The 18,767-nt window shown below is 49.5% G+C and overlaps 1 protein-coding gene across 2 annotated transcripts in view; it reads left to right on the top strand.

The window, feature by feature from the left end:
- Positions 1 to 18,767, top strand: part of LOC144792072 (uncharacterized) — a 484,547-nt gene that overhangs the window by 430,679 nt on the left and 35,101 nt on the right. Inside the window, exons 22-23 of one of the 2 annotated variants that reach the window (XM_078666920.1) lie at positions 335 to 365; positions 815 to 836. In XM_078666920.1, the coding sequence (XP_078523046.1) occupies positions 335 to 365; positions 815 to 836 (53 nt within the window). Of the gene's footprint in view, positions 1 to 334; positions 366 to 814; positions 867 to 18,767 lie in introns of both variants that reach the window. The other variant, XM_078666919.1, reaches the window with a different exon arrangement.

Below are 18,767 nucleotides of genomic sequence, written 5' to 3'. Positions count from 1 at the left end.
AGTCCATTTCTGGGAATCAATAGAAATCCAGGCCAGGTTCCTTTTTCAACAATTTCCCCAGAGCCTATTACAAAGGCACAAAATACAGGATCCCCTTTTACAGCAATCGCCGCCGTTACAGAAGCAAAGAATCCTGTTATGATTGCCTTCTCCCTTAAATGGCCTTTTCAGCGACACATACATCTAAATCTATATTTAACCTGTTTGGTTTGATCCAAAGCCCACCCAAAGAAACTCAAATGTCCAGTGATGTTTACCCTTTCCTAGGGCTTACTCCAGTAGAACAGTTGGCATGTCTCTTCACTAATGCATGTTTTCCTCTTTTTTTCAACAGGCTAAAAAGCACATTTCCAGGATTTAGATCTGTAAGTGGATCTTTTTGCTCAAGAAACTTTATGTAGTGGTTTAGTGATGGAACAGCGGATGGTGCTGTAGGTCGGTGTGTGTGTGTGTGTGCTTGTGCATGCTTGTGAGCATGTGTGAGTATTAGATATGGGGCACTTTTCATTGGCAGACTGTGCTGGGGTGGGTATCAGCTCTAGATTAGCATGGGATGGGTGCTGCAGGTCAGACTTGTGAGTAAGCAGTTTGGTGTATGTCTGTGTGCATGGATGCAGCTCTCATGTCTAGAATAGCATGGCTGCTGCATGTCAGTATAGAGGAACATTGGCAGTCGTATGTGTGGGCGTCTGCACTTTGTGTGCCACATCTCGTCCACCCATGCTTCACTGCCTTCATCTCTCACCATCATCCATTTGACTCGCTTTCTTCACTTGTAAGATGTTTCCCAGTCTGACATCTCCTTTATTTCCAGCTCACCGACACCACTCCGGAATGTGAGTATACGCAACAGGCAACTTTTGATGGTATTGCACTTAAGTTATTTTAAGACTGTTATAATGTGCTATATCCTCTGTTTCAAGTAATGTTCATGTCTGTTACACTACGTCCTGTATGCTTTGTTATGCCCCTTTATGTAATGTCCTGGATGTATTATTATGTGCTTCATCATTCCCTTTACTTATGACCCTTAAATTATGTTTTTGACATGTCCAAATAGTCAGGGCAGTTTTCCAGGCCATGGGGTACTGGGTACTCTTCGTGACTGGTATAGTCTTTCATCTCTTCAGCCCTAGGCACTGGGTATCACAGCTCAGCTCACTGAAATGTGCCTACTGCGAGACTCCATTCAGGGTGCCAGAGAAAAGTCAGGGGCTACTGGACCCCAACCGTGTGGATTGAGATCGTTTGCCACTGATGTCCCAGAGTCCATCCTACAGAGGGCCTTCAAACTGAGCCAATTACAACCCTTTTCACACTTGGCTCCCGGGGTAGCAAGGGCGAGCCATCACAGGCTTTTGAGGGAAGTAGGGTGGTGGTCCTCACACTCAGCACTCATCAATCAACCAGCAAACACAATAATATGAATGTCCAATCCAGTTCTTGTCTTTGCAGTAAAGAAAGTACTTTAACTACACTGTTGCACTAAATACTACACATTTCAATAGGCACACAAGTAAGTGGGGGTGCAGTCCCCCTGTAGGTGCCACATGCACCACACAGGTTCTTTGCTCCCGCCTGGGAGATCACACTGGTCCTGGGTCCCTTCTCATATGGTAAATCAGGAGTAGCAGGAACCCAGTTCGGGTGTGTTTACTGCTCAGTCTTTGAAGTGATTTTATCCATCTTTGGTATAGAACGCTGGCAAGGCCTTCCTTTGCTTCGATGTATCCGGGCAGACCTCCAGGTGATAGGGGGAGCTAGCAGGCCTCTCAGTGTGCCTTGGAATAGGATATGGGTTCATTAGGCAACGAGCATGCCCAGCCCTGGCTCTAGATGTTGCAGTGTCTGGCCTGAAACAGGTGGAGGTGCAGGCCCAGGTTCAGCATTCTTCAGCGATCAGGTCACTGCAGCCCTTGTCTGGGTTTATGGTAATGAGACAGTTGCAATCCCCATAAGAGCCACCGGCAATCAAGCCATTACCGCCCCTTACCAGGCCTACAGCAACCAGAAAGTCGCAGCCCACACGAGGCCCATGTCAATCTGGCTGTTGCGGCCCTTGTATGTGCCTATGGCAATAAGGCAGTCACAGCCCCGATTAGCTGAAAGAGGAGCACAGTATCGCAGTTCCTGACTGGAACTGAGGTGAGGACTAGGGGGGCCCACAGGCACCAGGGTCCTTCCTAGATTGCTTTCAATCTCTACTTCTTACAAAATGTCCCACAGCAACTGGGGACATGCTGCAACTCACTTCTCCTGAACAGTTTCTCCTTCTACAGTGCCAGGCAAACTCCTTCCCTCCCTCAGGAGGCAGGCAGGCTTCTAGGCACTTTAGGGTAGGTCCACAGCTTCCCCAGTGGAAAGGTCAGACTTCAGGTGATTTCTCCTCACCTCAGGGAGTCTGGCTCTTAGCCAGACACTAGCCCTGCTTGCACAGTAGCCCTTTCAGTACTCTACAGAATACTCCCTTCCTTGGGCATAAAGGACTTGAAACTCAAAGAAAGTGGGGTGATTTGGGTCCGCTTTTATACACGACTCCTAGACAGAGGATCTGGATCCACTGTGAAAGATTATAGAATCAGTTTATGGTGGTCCTTAAGTGAGGACAGGGATTCTTATTACAGCCGGCAGCAGTGGAGATGTATCTATCCTGTAGCACCCAGTAGAGAGGCACAAAGAGGTGTGAGGTTTCTGCATCTGGCAGTCACCAGCTCAGCAGGAGTAATCAGGGAACAGACACAATGACAGGCCTCACATAGAGACTTTTTCACCTTTCTGCAACAGTCTGCAGTCCCTTCCCATACCTCTACTACCTACCAAATGGCAGTGCTCAGGAAGACTGTCTGTCACAAGGTGCATGAGAGGTTGTGGTTCACAGGAGAACAAAGCTTACATGAAATCAAGGTCATGCTCAATGGTTGACAAGAATAAGGAGGATTCTTGTAACATGGATGTGGTACATAAAATTATGAGAAGTGGGAGGGAGGAGAAACCAGTTGAACTCAATATAAAAAGAATAACAAAAACTTTGGGTACAGTTAAAAAAACACAACACACAATGTTGCAGGCATGACCTTTTTTTTTTTAGAGTAACTCATATTGAGTTAGTCAATTCCGAGACAATCAACAGAGCAGATTAACCAACAGTTGTGCATACAATATTCTGTTTGCTCTACTTGCGCTGCTTCACAAATCAAGCTTAGGGGAGGAGTCTTCACATCACTGCACTGCAGCGCGGTCGAACGGCTGATCCTCTCTTTTAGATATGTTTGATGTCACAATTGACACATTAAATTTCCACTTAGAGCAACAAACTCTCAGATGGATCTATTAAATATGTTGGTGCTATATGTCACTGAAATCGACTCCAAGTTCCAACGCTAGCTTAACCTGGCATCAATATTGTTAGACCTGACACCTTTGGCGTGGTTCTTTTTGCCTCTGACTCATGTATTTTTGATGCTGTGCTGGATTTCGTTTTTGCTGGTTTAGATGCTTTGGACACTCTGCCACTGCTGATCAGTGCCAGAGTGTAAGTGCTCCCTCTGTAAATTGCCATATTGATTAAATATACCTGATTGGCATATTTGCATCACCATGCAGTCCCTAGTAAAGTGCATTATGTGTGCCAGGGCTGGTGATGACAGATGCTACTAGTGGGCCTGCAGCGCAGATTGCGCCACCCACATGAGTAGCCCTAAAAAGGTGACTCAGGCCTGCCAGCGCAGGGCCTGTGTGCAGTCAGTGACTGCCTGCCCCCCTGGCCAGTATCACCACTGGCTGGGCCTAACCCTTCCCTGTCTGGGCACATCAGTCACCCCTATGGAAGGCTCAAGGTACCCCCCTGGGCAGGGTGCAGTGTATGGATAAGGTAGAGCATGTACTAGTGCAGGTCACATGCTCTGGTAGTGGGCAGCAGCCATTTTGTGCGCTCACTGGTGTAAGGTTATCTTGCTCCATAGAGTAACATGGAGGAGGCTGGTCCCATGGGATACCAGCCTATCTCCCCATAGGAACAAGATGGGACATGAGTGAAAGATATCTCTGAACTCAGAATTTAATAACACATCTTTTAGTGAAGGTTGTTTTTAAATCCTGTGTTGGAGAATAGCACTTTTAGAAAGTGGCTGTTCTCTTGTCTAAACCTTTCTGTGTGCCTGGGTTTGTGGAATGCCTGTCTGGTCTGGGTGTGACGGGGGCTGCAGAACCCCCGGAGGAGGGGATCGGAGTCAGCCCGGGGATCAAAGGCCACATCTGCTGCCAGGGAGGTGGGAGGAGATAGCGCCTGACAGTGCCGGGCTGTGCTTGCCTGCCCACCATGCTGGCTCTCCCTCCTGCCGGCCAACTGACACCTCTGACCCTGAAGCTGACAGGAAGAAGAAAACCAGAAACACCTCAGTGCTCCGCAACCCCCAGAACTGGTTTAGACTCTGGCCCAGGGCCCCCTTGCACAAAGGCTTCAAAGGACTTCAAAGACATTGAGGGGTATAAGGAAAAGACCCGTGACTACAGAAGTTAGATTCCAAGATTCTACACTCAAGAAGGAACCTCTGCTGGAAGAAGGACTGCTGGAGAACTAAAGGAAGATTGCCTTGCTATGTGCTCTCAGGGCTGACCTGTTCTGCTGTGCAACTGAAAGCTGAGGAGGAGAAAGGGACTTTGCTGTGTGCTGTGACCCTGCCTACTTGAAACTGCCAGGACTTTGCTGTGTGCTGTGTCCGCAACTTGAATCTCCAAGGGCCTGAGAAGAGCTGGCCTCCTGTTGGGAACCCAGGGTTAAAGGTTCCTAAAGCTTTGCCAAGAATTACTGCAAGATCGTGTTGTTTTGGACCTGGAGCGTGTGGTGCTCAACTGCTGAGTGTAAGAAGGGATCGTTGTGCTCATCGGCACATTCCCGGCGAGGGTCGGAGGTCTGTGGTGCCTCCCCTCGCGGAATTCACTCAAGAGCGGTTGTGAGGCTAAGAGGGCGGTCTGTCCGTGACCCGCGCCCTCTAAAATCATCTTCCGCCTGATCACCGCCGCTGCCCGGGGCCTGAAAAACCTCTTCCCGAAGTGCCGTCCTGATCGGAGCTGCGGGGCAGAAGAACGAAGCCGCCGCGCTCCCATTGGTTGGAGGAGCCGAGCCCCCTCACCAACGCCGCGACGGGATAGGCCCGTGCGGCGCAGCGTCATCAGTGTTGTTGGGCTGTGATTGGCCGGAGGAGCGAAGCGTCATTGCTTGCCTGTCCCGGGAGCCGCACTGCCATTGGCTGACTCCCGGGTGCTGCTGGAGGCTCGCCCCATTTGCCGCGACAGGATTGGTCCCCGTCATCGGGACCTCTTCGAGTGCCGTCTGATCACCGCCGGGACCGGGGAAGACTGACCCGACCTCGCCGAGGGAATCCAGCGAGTGCTCCCAGCCCCGGCCTGCCGTCTCTGCTGCCCGCTGCTCCCTGAAGGACTGAGAGCGGGCGGAGAGCTTCCTGAGACCGGCCGGGCCAGAGCGCGAGTGAGCGCTGGAAGGCGGGGAGCGTCTGAGGCCTGACGAAGTGCCGGACGAGGGGAAGGGAAACCCCCCCCCAGCATTCCGGTGAGGCGCGCTTGTAGCGCATAGGGCCCCTGACGTTAGGGGCTGATTCTTTTGGCGACTTTACGAAGCTGGCATTGTTTTCACAGCGCTTGAGGCCCATTGCTTTGCGGGCTGGGAATAATTCTGGCATTGCGCAATATGCTCGTTTTTAGAGCTAATTGAATATAAATCAGTGGCATTATTTTTAATTACTGATTAAAGAGACTTGAGACATTTTTCATAAGAACTTCCTAACAATTTAACTGCAACCATTAAGAAGAAGTGCAACATTTTTATAATGAAGTAATTATCGTGCAACTGCTTGATTTACCTTGCTGAAACTAGATAAAGATAAAGTTATATATTTTTATAAAATATACTTACTTGTGTGGTCTCAGTTTGTGGTGGATTGGGGATTATTGTTGTGTTAAGTGCAAATGTTATCCACATTGCCTCTGTTTAGCCTAGACTGCTCGTGCCAAGCTACCTAGAGGGTGAGCAGGGGCTATCTCAGAGGGTTATTCCTTCACCCTGACTAGAAGCAAGGGTCCCTATTTGGTCTAAGGTACTTACCTCTGCCAACTAGAGACCCCCAGTTCTAACATTGTTGGACAGCGGTGCGGATTTTGAACTAATAATTGCACTTGACCAACAGTGATTTCTTGTACATCACTAGTCTAGTTTGGTAGCACAGGTTGCGCAAGATTTTTTTTCTTTTTTGGTGAAACCTTTTAGTTGAAGAGGTTAGGAAGCATCATGTCTCGGAAAGCGCCAAGCGTGAATGGAGAAGTGGAAGTGGAATTTGAAATCCAGGAGTTGTTCACCTATAACAAGGAGCAACTGGGAAAATTCTGCAAACGGCTTGAATGCCCAGTAAAGGGTAGCGCAAACAAGGAAGAGCTAAGGAGAGCTCTGAGGGCCTGGTGGGAGGCCAAACATGGTGATCCAGAAGCTGCTACTGGAGAGGGAGGCACACAGGAGAATGCTTTTTTTGTCCAGTGAATTGCCAGTGGGGAAGCCAGCGTCTAGGACCGGCAGCAACCACTCCGGTAGGATTATGTCTCCAGAGGAAGTGGAGGAGAATCAGAGAGCTAGGGCCCATGAGATTGAGCTTTTTATGCTCAGAGCGCAAGCAGATGAGAAGAGACTGCGCCTTGAAGCTGAGAAAGAGGCGCAGGAGAGAGAGGCGCAGGAGAGAAGGAATGCTCTCGCTTTGGAGGACAAGAAACTCCAATTGGCTCATGAGTTGAGCATGAAGGAGCTGGACATTAAATTCAGAAAGGCTGAGTCCAGTTCTAATGGTGGCAGCGCACAACCAGTACAGGCGGGTAAGGTATACATACCAAAGGATCTGGTACAGAATTATCAGAGGGGTGAGGATATTTATGCGTGGTTCAGAGCGTATGAACTTGCCTTAAGGATGAATGAAGTGCCTGAGAAGAATGGGGGGGCAGGATTGTGGAAGCATTTTGAGGCCTCTGGGAGGGATGTTTTGGCACCCTTAGAAGCAGCGGATGCTTTATCCTACCCCGCTATGAAGGAGGCTTTGTGCCTCAGGTATGGGCTCACTTCAGAACAGTACCGCCAGAAGTTTAGGAACTTCAAGAAGCTTGATTCAAGTACTTGGGTGGAGTGTGTGAATATGTACACGCGTGCACTGGAAGGTTGGATAAAGGGCAGCAAAGTTACTGATTATGTGGGGTTGTGTCACTTTTTTTATTTATTTTTATTGTGTAAGACATTTATTATACACAAAGAAAAGTTACACTGCGTCATGCCAACAACCCGGAGGCAGGCCGCGATGCTTACAGATGGTATTCAATGGCGGGTATATTTCAAGGAATCTTGCAGCATAACGGGCAATGCATCATCAGGAGATGCCTGTAAACAGTCTAAGGTATGCAGACATACAGTGCAACAACAACAAGGCAAATAGTCTTACAGTTTTTAGGGTGCCGCAGACAGGCAATATCACCCAAACACATGACGTCGCCCCATCAGATTGACGAGCGCGACAGCCGTGGCTCAGTTAAACAGCAGCTCAGCATGGACTCGTCCGCGGCACCTTTTCTCCCAAACCCCCACAACAACCCGAGGGAAACAACGAACTTGGTGCATAGCGGAAGCAGAAACACATATTACATCAGGCAGATGCAGGGCTGTGAGTACTAGGGTCAGGCAGCTTAATAAGGATGTCAACATGTAACAGGGGCAGTGGCGGGAGTATCCCATGTATCCCCCGCAGGGCGGGGGGGGGGAGGGGACAGGCAAGACAGTGGGTCGCGCGATCAATGAAGGGGACAGATTGCTAGGTCGGGTGAGCACTTGGTAGATACCAGCAAGGGCAGGAGTAGGGCGTTCCACAGCCCCGAGGCACATCCGCCCAGGCAGTAAGTAATCCACTGGAGAAAGGGTGTACACGGTGGGAGATGTGGGGTTGTGTCACTTGATTAGTTGGGAGCACTTAAGTAGTTTATGTGTTCCAGAGCTGCGCCAGCATCTTTTGGATAGCAAGTTAACTGACCCCAGTGAGCTTGCTAAAGAGGCGGACCGCTGGACTAGCACCAGGGTCCACAAGGGGGCGGTAAGTACCCCGGCCAAAGGTGGACAGGGTCCCCAGCAGAAGAGTGGGGGGGACATGGGTAATCAAAAGGAGTCTTCTAAAGGGCCCCAAAATGGTTCCCAGGAGAAGGTGTCTCAACCCCCCAAGCCTAAGAAGTCCTGGCCCCCTAAGGGCACGCAGGACAGAAGGGCCCCACTTAATTGCTATTCATGTAGGGAGGTGGGGCACATTGCCCCCAAATGTCCAAAGAAGAAATCAGCACCCACTGGTGCTCCAGCTCCAGCTCCGGCGTTAGCCAGTGTAGCTTTGGGAGGGGATTTGATTTCTAGTGGGGAGAAGGGGTTAGCCCTGATGACCCTTGTCTCTCTAGGAGACCAAGAGATGGCCCAGGAAACTTTGCTGCCCCAAAACACTAAGAAATACGGGCAGAAGGTGACCATCAATGGACAGGAAATAGAGGCTCTGAGAGACACAGGGGCCAGCGTGACATATGTCAGGTGTCGGTGGGTGTCTGAAGAGCAAATTGTTCCCAAGGTACTCCGGCCTGTGGTGGCATCTGACAGTTCAGTGCGCTACTGCAAGTTGGCAAATGTTCCATTTGAATGGGGAGGGGTCTCCGGTATTTTGGAAATTGTTGTAAGTGATGCCTTGCCTGTAGATTGTCTATTAGGTAATGACCTGGAGAGCTCCCCATGGAAAGAGGTGGAGCACAGGACTCACTTGGAGATGTTGGGTTTGCCTACGTGGATCTGTGTGTCCACCCGTGCAATGACAGCCAGAGAGGGCGGTCTAGCAGAGCTGGAGCCTGGAACAATGGCCCAGGGACCTGCCAAGAGAGGAAGGGGTAGAGGGCGTGGGAAACCAGCCCCCACTGTTCCCACGGTCCAGGAGGAAGCAGACCCTGAGGGGGATGCCCTGGAACCTACAGGGGAGCAGGTGGCCGAACTAGGGGAATTGCCTGAGCTGTCCCAGTGGCAGCAAGAGGGTGGTCCCTCCAGGGAGGAATTCTGCCAGGCTCAGAAGGAGTGCCCTTCTCTCATTGGTGTGCGGCAGCAGGCTGCAGACCAGGCCGCAGGCCTGGGGTCCAAGGAGCATTTGATCTACTGGGAGGATGACTTACTTTATAGTGAGCCTAAGTTCGCTGAGCCCGGTGCAGCCTGTGTGCTGGTAGTACCGGAACGCTTCAGGAACTTCCTACTGGGTCTGGCTCATGACGTGCCTCTCGCAGGACATCTGGGGCAAGACAAGACCTATCACAGGCTTGTCACCCATTTCTACTGGCCCCAGATGAAGAAGCACGTCTCTGCCTTTTGTAAATCTTGCCAAACTTGTCAGGCCAGTGGCAAGAGCGGAGGGAAGTGCGTGGCACCCCTCCAACCCTTTCCTGTGGTGAGCACCCCTTTTGAGCGGGTGGGCATTGACATCGTGGGGCCCCTGGACCCTAAGACAGCCCTAGGCAACAGGTTTATCCTGGTCTTGGTGGACCATGCCACTCGGTACCCGGAAGCCATCCCGCTCAGGACAGTCACAGCCCCAGTGGTGGGCCGTGCCCTGATGGGAATCTTTTCACGGGTGGGATTTCCCAGGGAGGTGGTCTCGGACAGAGGGACAAACTTCATTTCTAGGTATATGAAGTCCCTGTGGAGTGAGTGTGGGGTGACATACAAATTCACCACTCCTTACCACCCTCAAGGAAAAGGGTTGGTTGAGAGATTCAACCGCACATTGAAGGGCATGATTATGGGCCTGGAAGAGCCCATGAGGCGGAAATGGGACGTCTTGTTACCATGCCTGTTGTTTGCCTACAGGGAGGTGCCTCAGAAATCCTTGGGGTGCAGTCCCTTTGAGTTGCTCTATGGCCACCCTGTCAGAGGACCTCTTACTCTGGTGAAGGAGGGGTGGGAGAAATCCCGTGGGAAAACCCCTCAGGATGTGTTCAGCTATGTGCTGGCCATTCGCAACCAGACCAAGCGCTTCAGGAAGCTCGCTCAAGAGAACCTGGAGGCTAGCCAGGAGGAAATGAAGAGATGGTATGACCAGAACACTTCTCTGGTTGAATTCCACCCTGGTCAGAAAGTGTGGGTGATGGCGCCAGTGGAGCCTTGTGCGCTCCGTGACAAGTGGTCTGGGCCATATGAGGTGGTGGAGCGCAAGAGCGAGGTTGCCTATTTGGTTAACCTGAAGACTCCCAGGCAGCCCCTGAGAATGCTACATGTGAACCGCCTCAAAACCCACTTTGAGAGGTCCGAAGTGAATATGCTCATGGCTACAGATGCTGGAGAAGAGGAGGATAGTGATCCTCTCCCTGACCTCCTGGCGGTCAAGGAGCAAGATGGGTCAGTGGATGGTGTGGTCCTCTCCCCCACCCTGACCCCAGCGCAGCAGGAGGACTGTCGCCAAGTCTTGGGTCAGTTCGCCCCCCTGTTCTCCCTGACCCCAGGTATCACCAAGTGGTGCGTCCACGATGTGGACACTGGAGACAGTCTGCCTGTGAAACAGAAGTTTTACAGAGTGGCTGACAAGGTCAGAGCCAGCATCAAGGAAGAAGTTTCCAAGATGTTGGCGCTAGGGGTTATTGAGCCCTCCAGCAGCCCCTGGGCTAGCCCAGTGGTCTTAGTGCCTAAGAAAGCTGCTACCCCCGGTGGCACCCCAGAACTTCGGTTCTGCGTGGACTACCGTGGGCTCAATGCGCTCACCAAGACTGACGCGCACCCCATCCCCCGAGCTGATGAGCTGGTGGATCGGTTGGGAGCTGCCCAGTACCTGAGCACTTTTGATTTGACTTCAGGGTACTGGCAGATTGCCTTAACCGAGGGGGCCAAGGAGAGGTCAGCATTTTCCACACCAGAGGGGCACTTCCAGTTCCGTGTCATGCCCTTTGGGTTGAAAAATGCCCCTGCCACATTTCAGAGATTGGTCAACCAGGTGCTGGCGGGGCTGGAGCAATTCAGCGCAGCCTACCTGGATGACATTGCTGTGTTCAGCTCCACTTGGGAGGAACACCTGCAACACCTCACTGAAGTGTTGAAGGCTCTGCAGAAGGCAGGCCTCACTATCAAGGCCAGTAAATGCCAGATAGGGCAGGGATCTGGGGTGTACTTGGGACACCAGGTAGGGAGCGGCCAGGTGGCGCCCCTACAGGCAAAGATTGATACCATTCTGGCTTGGGAGCCCCCCAAGACCCAGACTGAGGTGAGAACCTTTCTAGGTCTCACCGGGTATTACAGACGGTTTGTCAAAGGGTATGGCACCATTGTGGCCCCTTTGACAGAGCTGACATCTAGAAATCAGCCCAGGAAAGTGAATTGGACTGAGGCCTGTCTAACTGCTTTTGACACCCTCAAAACTGCCATGTGCACAGCACCGGTGCTTAAGGCACCTGACTTTTCCAGTGAGTTCATTGTGCAAACTGACGCTTCAGAGCAAGGCGTGGGAGCAGTACTCTCACAGATCAATGATGAGGGCGGAGACCAACCAGTGGCTTTAATTAGCAGGAGGCTAATCCCCAGGGAACAGAAATGGAGTGCCATTGAAAGAGAAGCTTTCGCTGTGGTCAGGGCTCTGAAGAAGCTGAGGCCCTACCTGTTTGGGACTCACTTCCGTGTTCAGACCGACCACAGGCCCCTCCGGTGGTTAATGCAGATGAGGGGTGAGAATCCAAAATTGTTGAGGTGGTCCATTTCCCTACAGGGGATGGACTTTACGGTGGAGCACCGCCCTGGTACAGAACACGCCAATGCCAACGGTCTGTCCAGATTCTTCCGCCTTAGTGATGAGGACTCCCAAGAGGTTGGGTAGTTCTCCCCACTTTCAGCTGGAGGGGACACGTGTTAGACCTGACACCTTTGGCGTGGTTCTTCCCCCATCTTTTTGCCTCTGACTCATGTATTTTTGATGCTGTGCTGGATTTCGTTTTTGCTGGTTTAGATGCTTTGGACACTCTGCCACTGCTGATCAGTGCCAGAGTGTAAGTGCTCCCTCTGTAAATTGCCATATTGATTAAATATACCTGATTGGCATATTTGCATCACCATGCAGTCCCTAGTAAAGTGCATTATGTGTGCCAGGGCTGGTGATGACAGATGCTACTAGTGGGCCTGCAGCGCAGATTGCGCCACCCACATGAGTAGCCCTAAAAAGGTGACTCAGGCCTGCCAGCGCAGGGCCTGTGTGCAGTCAGTGACTGCCTGTCCCCCTGGCCAGTATCACCACTGGCTGGGCCTAACCCTTCCCTGTCTGGGCACATCAGTCACCCCTATGGAAGGCTCAAGGTACCCCCCTGGGCAGGGTGCAGTGTATGGATAAGGTAGAGCATGTACCAGTGCAGGTCACATGCTCTGGTAGTGGGCAGCAGCCATTTTGTGCGCTCACTGCTGTAAGGTTATCTTGCTCCATAGAGTAACATGGAGGAGGCTGGTCCCATGGGATACCAGCCTATCTCCCCATAGGAACAAGATGGGACATGAGTGAAAGATATCCCTGAACTCAGAATTTAATAACACATCTTTTAGTGAAGGTTGTTTTTAAATCCTGTGTTGGAGAATAGCACTTTTAGAAAGTGGCTGTTCTCTTGTCTAAACCTTTCTGTGTGCCTGGGTTTGTGGAATGCCTGTCTGGTCTGGGTGTGACGGGGGCTGCAGAACCCCCGGAGGAGGGGATCGGAGTCAGCCCGGGGATCAAAGGCCACATCTGCTGCCAGGGAGGTGGGAGGAGATAGCGCCTGACAGTGCCGGGCTGTGCTTGCCTGCCCACCATGCTGGCTCTCCCTCCTGCCGGCCAACTGACACCTCTGACCCTGAAGCTGACAGGAAGAAGAAAACCAGAAACACCTCAGTGCTCCGCAACCCCCAGAACTGGTTTAGACCGGGCCCAGGGCCCCCTTGCACAAAGGCTTCAAAGGACTTCAAAGACATTGAGGGGTATAAGGAAAGGACCCCTGACTACAGAAGTTAGATTCCAAGATTCTACACTCAAGAAGGAACCTCTGCTGGAAGAAGGACTGCTGGAGAACTAAAGGAAGATTGCCTTGCTGTGTGCTCTCAGGGCTGACCTGTTCTGCTGTGCAACTGAAAGCTGAGGAGGAGAAAGGGACTTTGCTGTGTGCTGTGACCCTGCCTACTTGAAACTGCCAGGACTTTGCTGTGTGCTGTGTCCGCAACTTGAATCTCCAAGGGCCTGAGAAGAGCTGGCCTCCTGTTGGGAACCCAGGGTTAAAGGTTCCTAAAGCTTTGCCAAGAATTACTGCAAGATCGTGTTGTTTTGGACCTGGAGCGTGTGGTGCTCAACTGCTGAGTGTAAGAAGGGATCGTTGTGCTCATCGGCACATTCCCGGCGAGGGTCGGAGGTCTGTGGTGCCTCCCCTCGCGGAATTCACTCAAGAGCGGTTGTGAGGCTAAGAGGGCGGTCTGTCCGTGACCCGCGCCCTCTAAAATCATCTGCCGCCTGATCACCGCCGCTGCCCGGGGCCAGAAAAACCTCTTCCCGAAGTGCCGTCCTGATCGGAGCTGCGGGGCAGAAGAACGAAGCCGCCGCGCTCCCATTGGTTGGAGGAGCCGAGCCCCCTCACCAACGCCGCGACGGGATAGGCCCGTGCGGCGCAGCGTCATCAGTGTTGTTGCCCCGTGATTGGCCGGAGGAGCGGAGCGTCATTGCTTGCCTGTCCCGGGAGCCGCACTGCCATTGGCTGACTCCCGGGTGCTGCTGGAGGCTCGCCCCATTTGCCGCGACAGGATTGGTCCCCGTCATCGGGACCTCTTCGAGTGCCGTCTGATCACCGCCGGGACCGGGGAAGACTGACCCGACCTCGCCGAGGGAATCCAGCGAGTGCTCCCAGCCCCGGCCTGCCGTCTCTGCTCCCCGCTGCTCCCTGAAGGACTGAGAGCGGGCGGAGAGCTTCCTGAGACCGGCCGGGCCAGAGCGCGAGTGAGCGCTGGAAGGCGGGGAGCGTCTGAGGCCTGACGAAGTGCCAGACGAGGGGAAGGGAAACCCCCCCAGCATTCCGGTGAGGCGCGCTTGTAGCGCATAGGGCCCCTGACGTTAGGGGCTGATTCTTTTGGCGACTTTACGAAGCTGGCATTGTTTTCACAACGCTTGAGGCCCATTGCTTTGCGGGCTGGGAATAATTCTGGCATTGCGCAATATGCTCGGTTTTAGAGCTAATTGAATATAAATCAGTGGCATTATTTTTAATTACTGATTAAAGAGACTTGAGACATTTTTCATAAGAACTTCCTAACAATTTAACTGCAACCATTAAGAAGAAGTGCAACATTTTTATAATGAAGTAATTATCGTGCAACTGCTTGATTTACCTTGCTGAAACTAGATAAAGATAAAGTTATATATTTTTATAAAATATACTTACCTGTGTGGTCTCAGTTTGTGGTGGATTGGGGATTATTGTTGTGTTAAGTGCAAATGTTATCCACATTGCCTCTGTTTAGCCTAGACTGCTCGTGCCAAGCTACCTAGAGGGTGAGCAGGGGCTATCTCAGAGGGTTATTCCTTCACCCTGACTAGAAGCAAGGGTCCCTATTTGGTCTAAGGTATTTACCTCTGCCAACTAGAGACCCCCAGTTCTAACAAATATCAATTATCAAGCTTTAGCCCATACTTAAGCCATGTATGTCTAAACGCTGATGAATAAGTTAAGCACCCTTCCTAGTGTGAAAATAAAAAATAATCCGAAGTACCCTCTCTCAAGCTGGTCAGGACAAGAATCCAAAATCATTATCCTTCCAAACACTACACCCAACCAGCATAAGCGTAAGCCACAGAAGCTCAACCATCTGTTTTGGTTAGAATTATCCAGCGTCACATTCTGATAATTTATTGAGATGTGTAAGGAACTTGCAAATCATTAATCTCTGGAACCAGCCAATTTGTTCGCACTCTTTAAGAAACGTATTAACAGCAACATAAAGAAGTTATCATTTTTCGACGAAAAAAGTTCCCTTGCAAAGCAATCATATTCATGGATTGTTATTATTTCTTATTGTGTCTTAGCTCGGCAGTCAGATTTGGGTGAATGTTTGTCCAAATTAATGAAAATGAAATTCATGAATCAACACTTAGGCGACTTTCCCACACTAGACCCCTACCTAAAATGATTAGTAACAGGTAATTATCAAATTTGCAGATGATGTCAACAAGTGCAAAACACCTTTATGCATGTTGTCTGCATATGTCCCACACTTCTTCCAGAATGTTGACTTTTACTGCACCTGCCCTCTAACAACTTGGGTGTGCATACTTGTCTTCAAACCATTATAGAATGCTATAATAGGGACAGCGTAAGGCTTAATGTACATTGTTCAGGTATTTTTAACCCTTTTTAAAAAAAAAAGGGGTTTGCCTCAGAAGTCGCAAATCCTTTATTATTGGGTAGAGTATCCAATGCGCTCGATTGACCTCAAGAGTGGGAGGTACCCCTTTCTCACTAAAGAGTTTGCATCACAGAAAGTTAGAGGTCAAAATCAAGTTATTTATTATCTTGTTCGTATTTCATATGAAAATTCTTTGATCCAAATGGTAACTGAAGAGTACTATTTTATTTATAGTTAGACCAAAATACTGGTTTGAACATTGACCCAGCACATGTTTCGCCTCATCTCAGTGCACAGGCCTGGGGCTTTCTCAAGGTGGCAAGTAAGGAAACCGTGTCAAAGTATTATTTGGCATTACTTTGTATCGTCTCTGCCGACCAGGACCACATTGGAATCTGGCTTCCAGAGAGACCGCATTGAATATACACACCCTCAATAAGATCTTGCTCATTTGAAACGTGCCGCAAAGTAATACCAAATAATACTTAGACTCGGCTACCTCACTTGCCACCTTGAGTAAGCCCCAGGCCTGCGCTCCAGGAAGAGACGAAACAAGTGTTGGCTGTTAGCTTTCTATGAGATCTGGTTCAATGTTCAAACCAGTATTTTGGTCTAATTATAAATAGAACAATACTCTGAAACACATCTCGGGAAATACCATCTTGTAACTTATGTATTTTGAAACTTTTGTCCATCAACATCTGAGGTAAGGGCATCACCCAGATGCCTCTGTTGATTTCCCTTTCATCAAATCCAGGTAACACTTCCCATGGAGAGAACTAAAATGTCTTTTCCAAGTGGGTTGACAAATCGTTAGTGATGTTTCTGACTTTGATGGATTGTAGTAGGGATGGTCTGAGGGAGAAGAAAATTATCCGTGAACTGGGAATATTATCTCATCTTTCTTCACCTTAGAGATCCCTCCATCTACATATTTTGTGGATGCTAATTACATCCTTACCCTCAATGAGTGAAGATGCTTCTCCTCATAGCCCTCTATTCTCAAAACAGAGCTGAGGGATCAAATTGCTAACTTAATTAGTCAACTTGGAGACTAAACATTGGTCTTCAATGATAAATCCAAGAAAAGTATCCCGCTTAAATGAAATGCTCTGAGGACTCCTATCATTTACTGGGACTGTAATTTCTACTATGATTCTCACATTTTAGTCTTATCTCCTGCTGTGGGCTTATATGGTCTATATGACTATCAGCTGTATTTTGTGATGATCTGTTTCAAACAATATAGCCAACTTGTAATGTGTGAAGAAAGTAGAAATAGTATGATGCTTTCTGGAATTATTTTGGGCCCGATTTAGATCTTGGTGGACAGGTTACTCCGTCACAATGGTGACTGATATTCCGTCCGCCGAAATATAAATACTATTATGTCCTATGGGATTTATATTTTAGAGGACGGGATATCCGTCACTGTTGTGATGGAGTACCCGTCCGCCAAGATCTAAATCAGGATCAGGAAGTTGCTGCCTTTGTTTTCCATTATTTGAGAATTCATCCAACCTTCTATTTCATTACACTTTAGAAATTTTATCCTCCACAGAAATGGGGTGTTATTGTCATTTCGTGGGCATGTATGAAGGTGACAGCCATTCACAGAGAGTTTCTGGTCTTCCAAGATACTCAGTACAGCATTGATGGCGTTTGACATTATTGGAGACTACGTTTTAAACACTCTAAACACTAAATGACAAGATTCTCTTTCAATTTCCAAAGCAGGGTGTCCCTAACCATAGCTCCAGGGACTTAAAAGGCTCTAGATGCCCCAGGTTGAGGTCTATCTGTTGAGTTTAGTAAAAGTATATGCATAATATACTTTCTTGCAGGGGCTTACAGCTAGCCCTCCTAATCCATTGTTCTAGCATCGGATCAGTCACATTTTTCTTCCATCCGCTGCAGCATACAGGACAGCTTACTCACTTCGCCGTTGACTAGCTTCACTGTGAGTGACCACATTCTTCCACTTCACAAGGAGCACATCCTCACAAAATATAGTTACCTTCAGTGCCCGTGACAGCTAGGGCAAACATGTACTTTTTGAGAACAAAAAATGGAGGGGCCCAACAACTCCCACAAAAATGTTTTTTAAAAACCAAGGCAAAACAATACAGGCATTGACAATGCCAAAAGGCTGGCAGACAACGTCAGACCAATTGGCTTTGCCAATGCTTGTTTATATTCAGTGCTTGACCACAGTTAGCCTCTACGGGAATATTTTTCTAACTTCTTAAGCAGAAAGGAAAGCACCAGTACCTCCCATAAAGGGTTTTCCTTCCCTTGGATAAGAGTTCTAGTTATTCCGATTTCTGAATCAGTCCGCCAGTTAAGGCAACAGATATATATTGTGGCTCCAGGTGAGGGATTTAGTCAAGTTACGATTAGCAGGGGCATATTGTTCAGGGGGGTATTAGCAGAAAATCCAAACCCATAGCTCCTGCACTGGAGATCTATTCCGCTAAAGCTATAGGTAGCGCACTGTACGGAGCGGAGCTCTGGGGCTTCAATAATGTTGATTCCCTTGTCATGGCTGAAAATAATTTCTTTAGGGAGCTTCTGTCCCTACCTAGGGGCACGCCTAACAAACCTCTCCAATATGACCTTGGCCGCAGATCTATTAAAGACCTTATAATCCTGCGTCCGCTTCTCTATTGGGCTCGTCTGTGGTGCTCACCTGAGCTAGCTAGCTACACAGACTGCCTTAGAGAAGTTATGAATATGCCGGGGTCTCATAAAATTGTTTGGCTATCAAAGGTTAAGGAGCTGTTAACAGCTATTGGTTTTAGTGCTGCATGGGAGACCGGTGCATCGGTTTCTAAACTGGAGGTCAAGCGAGCATATTGGTTGTGGGTCGATGCCCAAGATGCTAGAGCTGAAAATCTGGGTAGACTCACAGACGAGTTTCGTCTGCACAAGACAGTACACTCTCTTGAACCTTATATGGACTTTATCAGAAAACCCAAAGATAGGGCCTTATACATCCAGTTTAGATTGGGAACCCTACCGGTTCGAGAATGCATTTCTAAGTGGAAACCCCCTCACCAAACACTTGCCATTTGTCCGTTCTGTAAGGCTGCACTGGAAACTATTCCACACCTTTTTTTCGTTTGCAGCGCCTATAACAAACCCCGATCGAAATGGCTAAAACCTGTTTGTCGGCAGCTCGAGACTAGGAGCCATGTCTCTGCCTTAAGAATTCTACGGACAGATCCTAACACTACATTGGCCTGTGGGGTAGCAAAATTCCTCAGCTGGGCATGGGTGATTAGACTTAAAGGCCTATGAAAAATTTCACTAGCTGATTTTTTACTTTTAA

The sequence above is a fragment of the Lissotriton helveticus genome, chromosome 11 (assembly GCF_964261635.1).
Source record: "Lissotriton helveticus chromosome 11, aLisHel1.1, whole genome shotgun sequence".
NCBI classification, from domain to species: domain Eukaryota; kingdom Metazoa; phylum Chordata; class Amphibia; order Caudata; family Salamandridae; genus Lissotriton; species Lissotriton helveticus.
The sequence above is the reverse complement of the archived record's forward strand: the minus strand, read 5'-3'. Positions and strand labels throughout refer to the sequence as shown.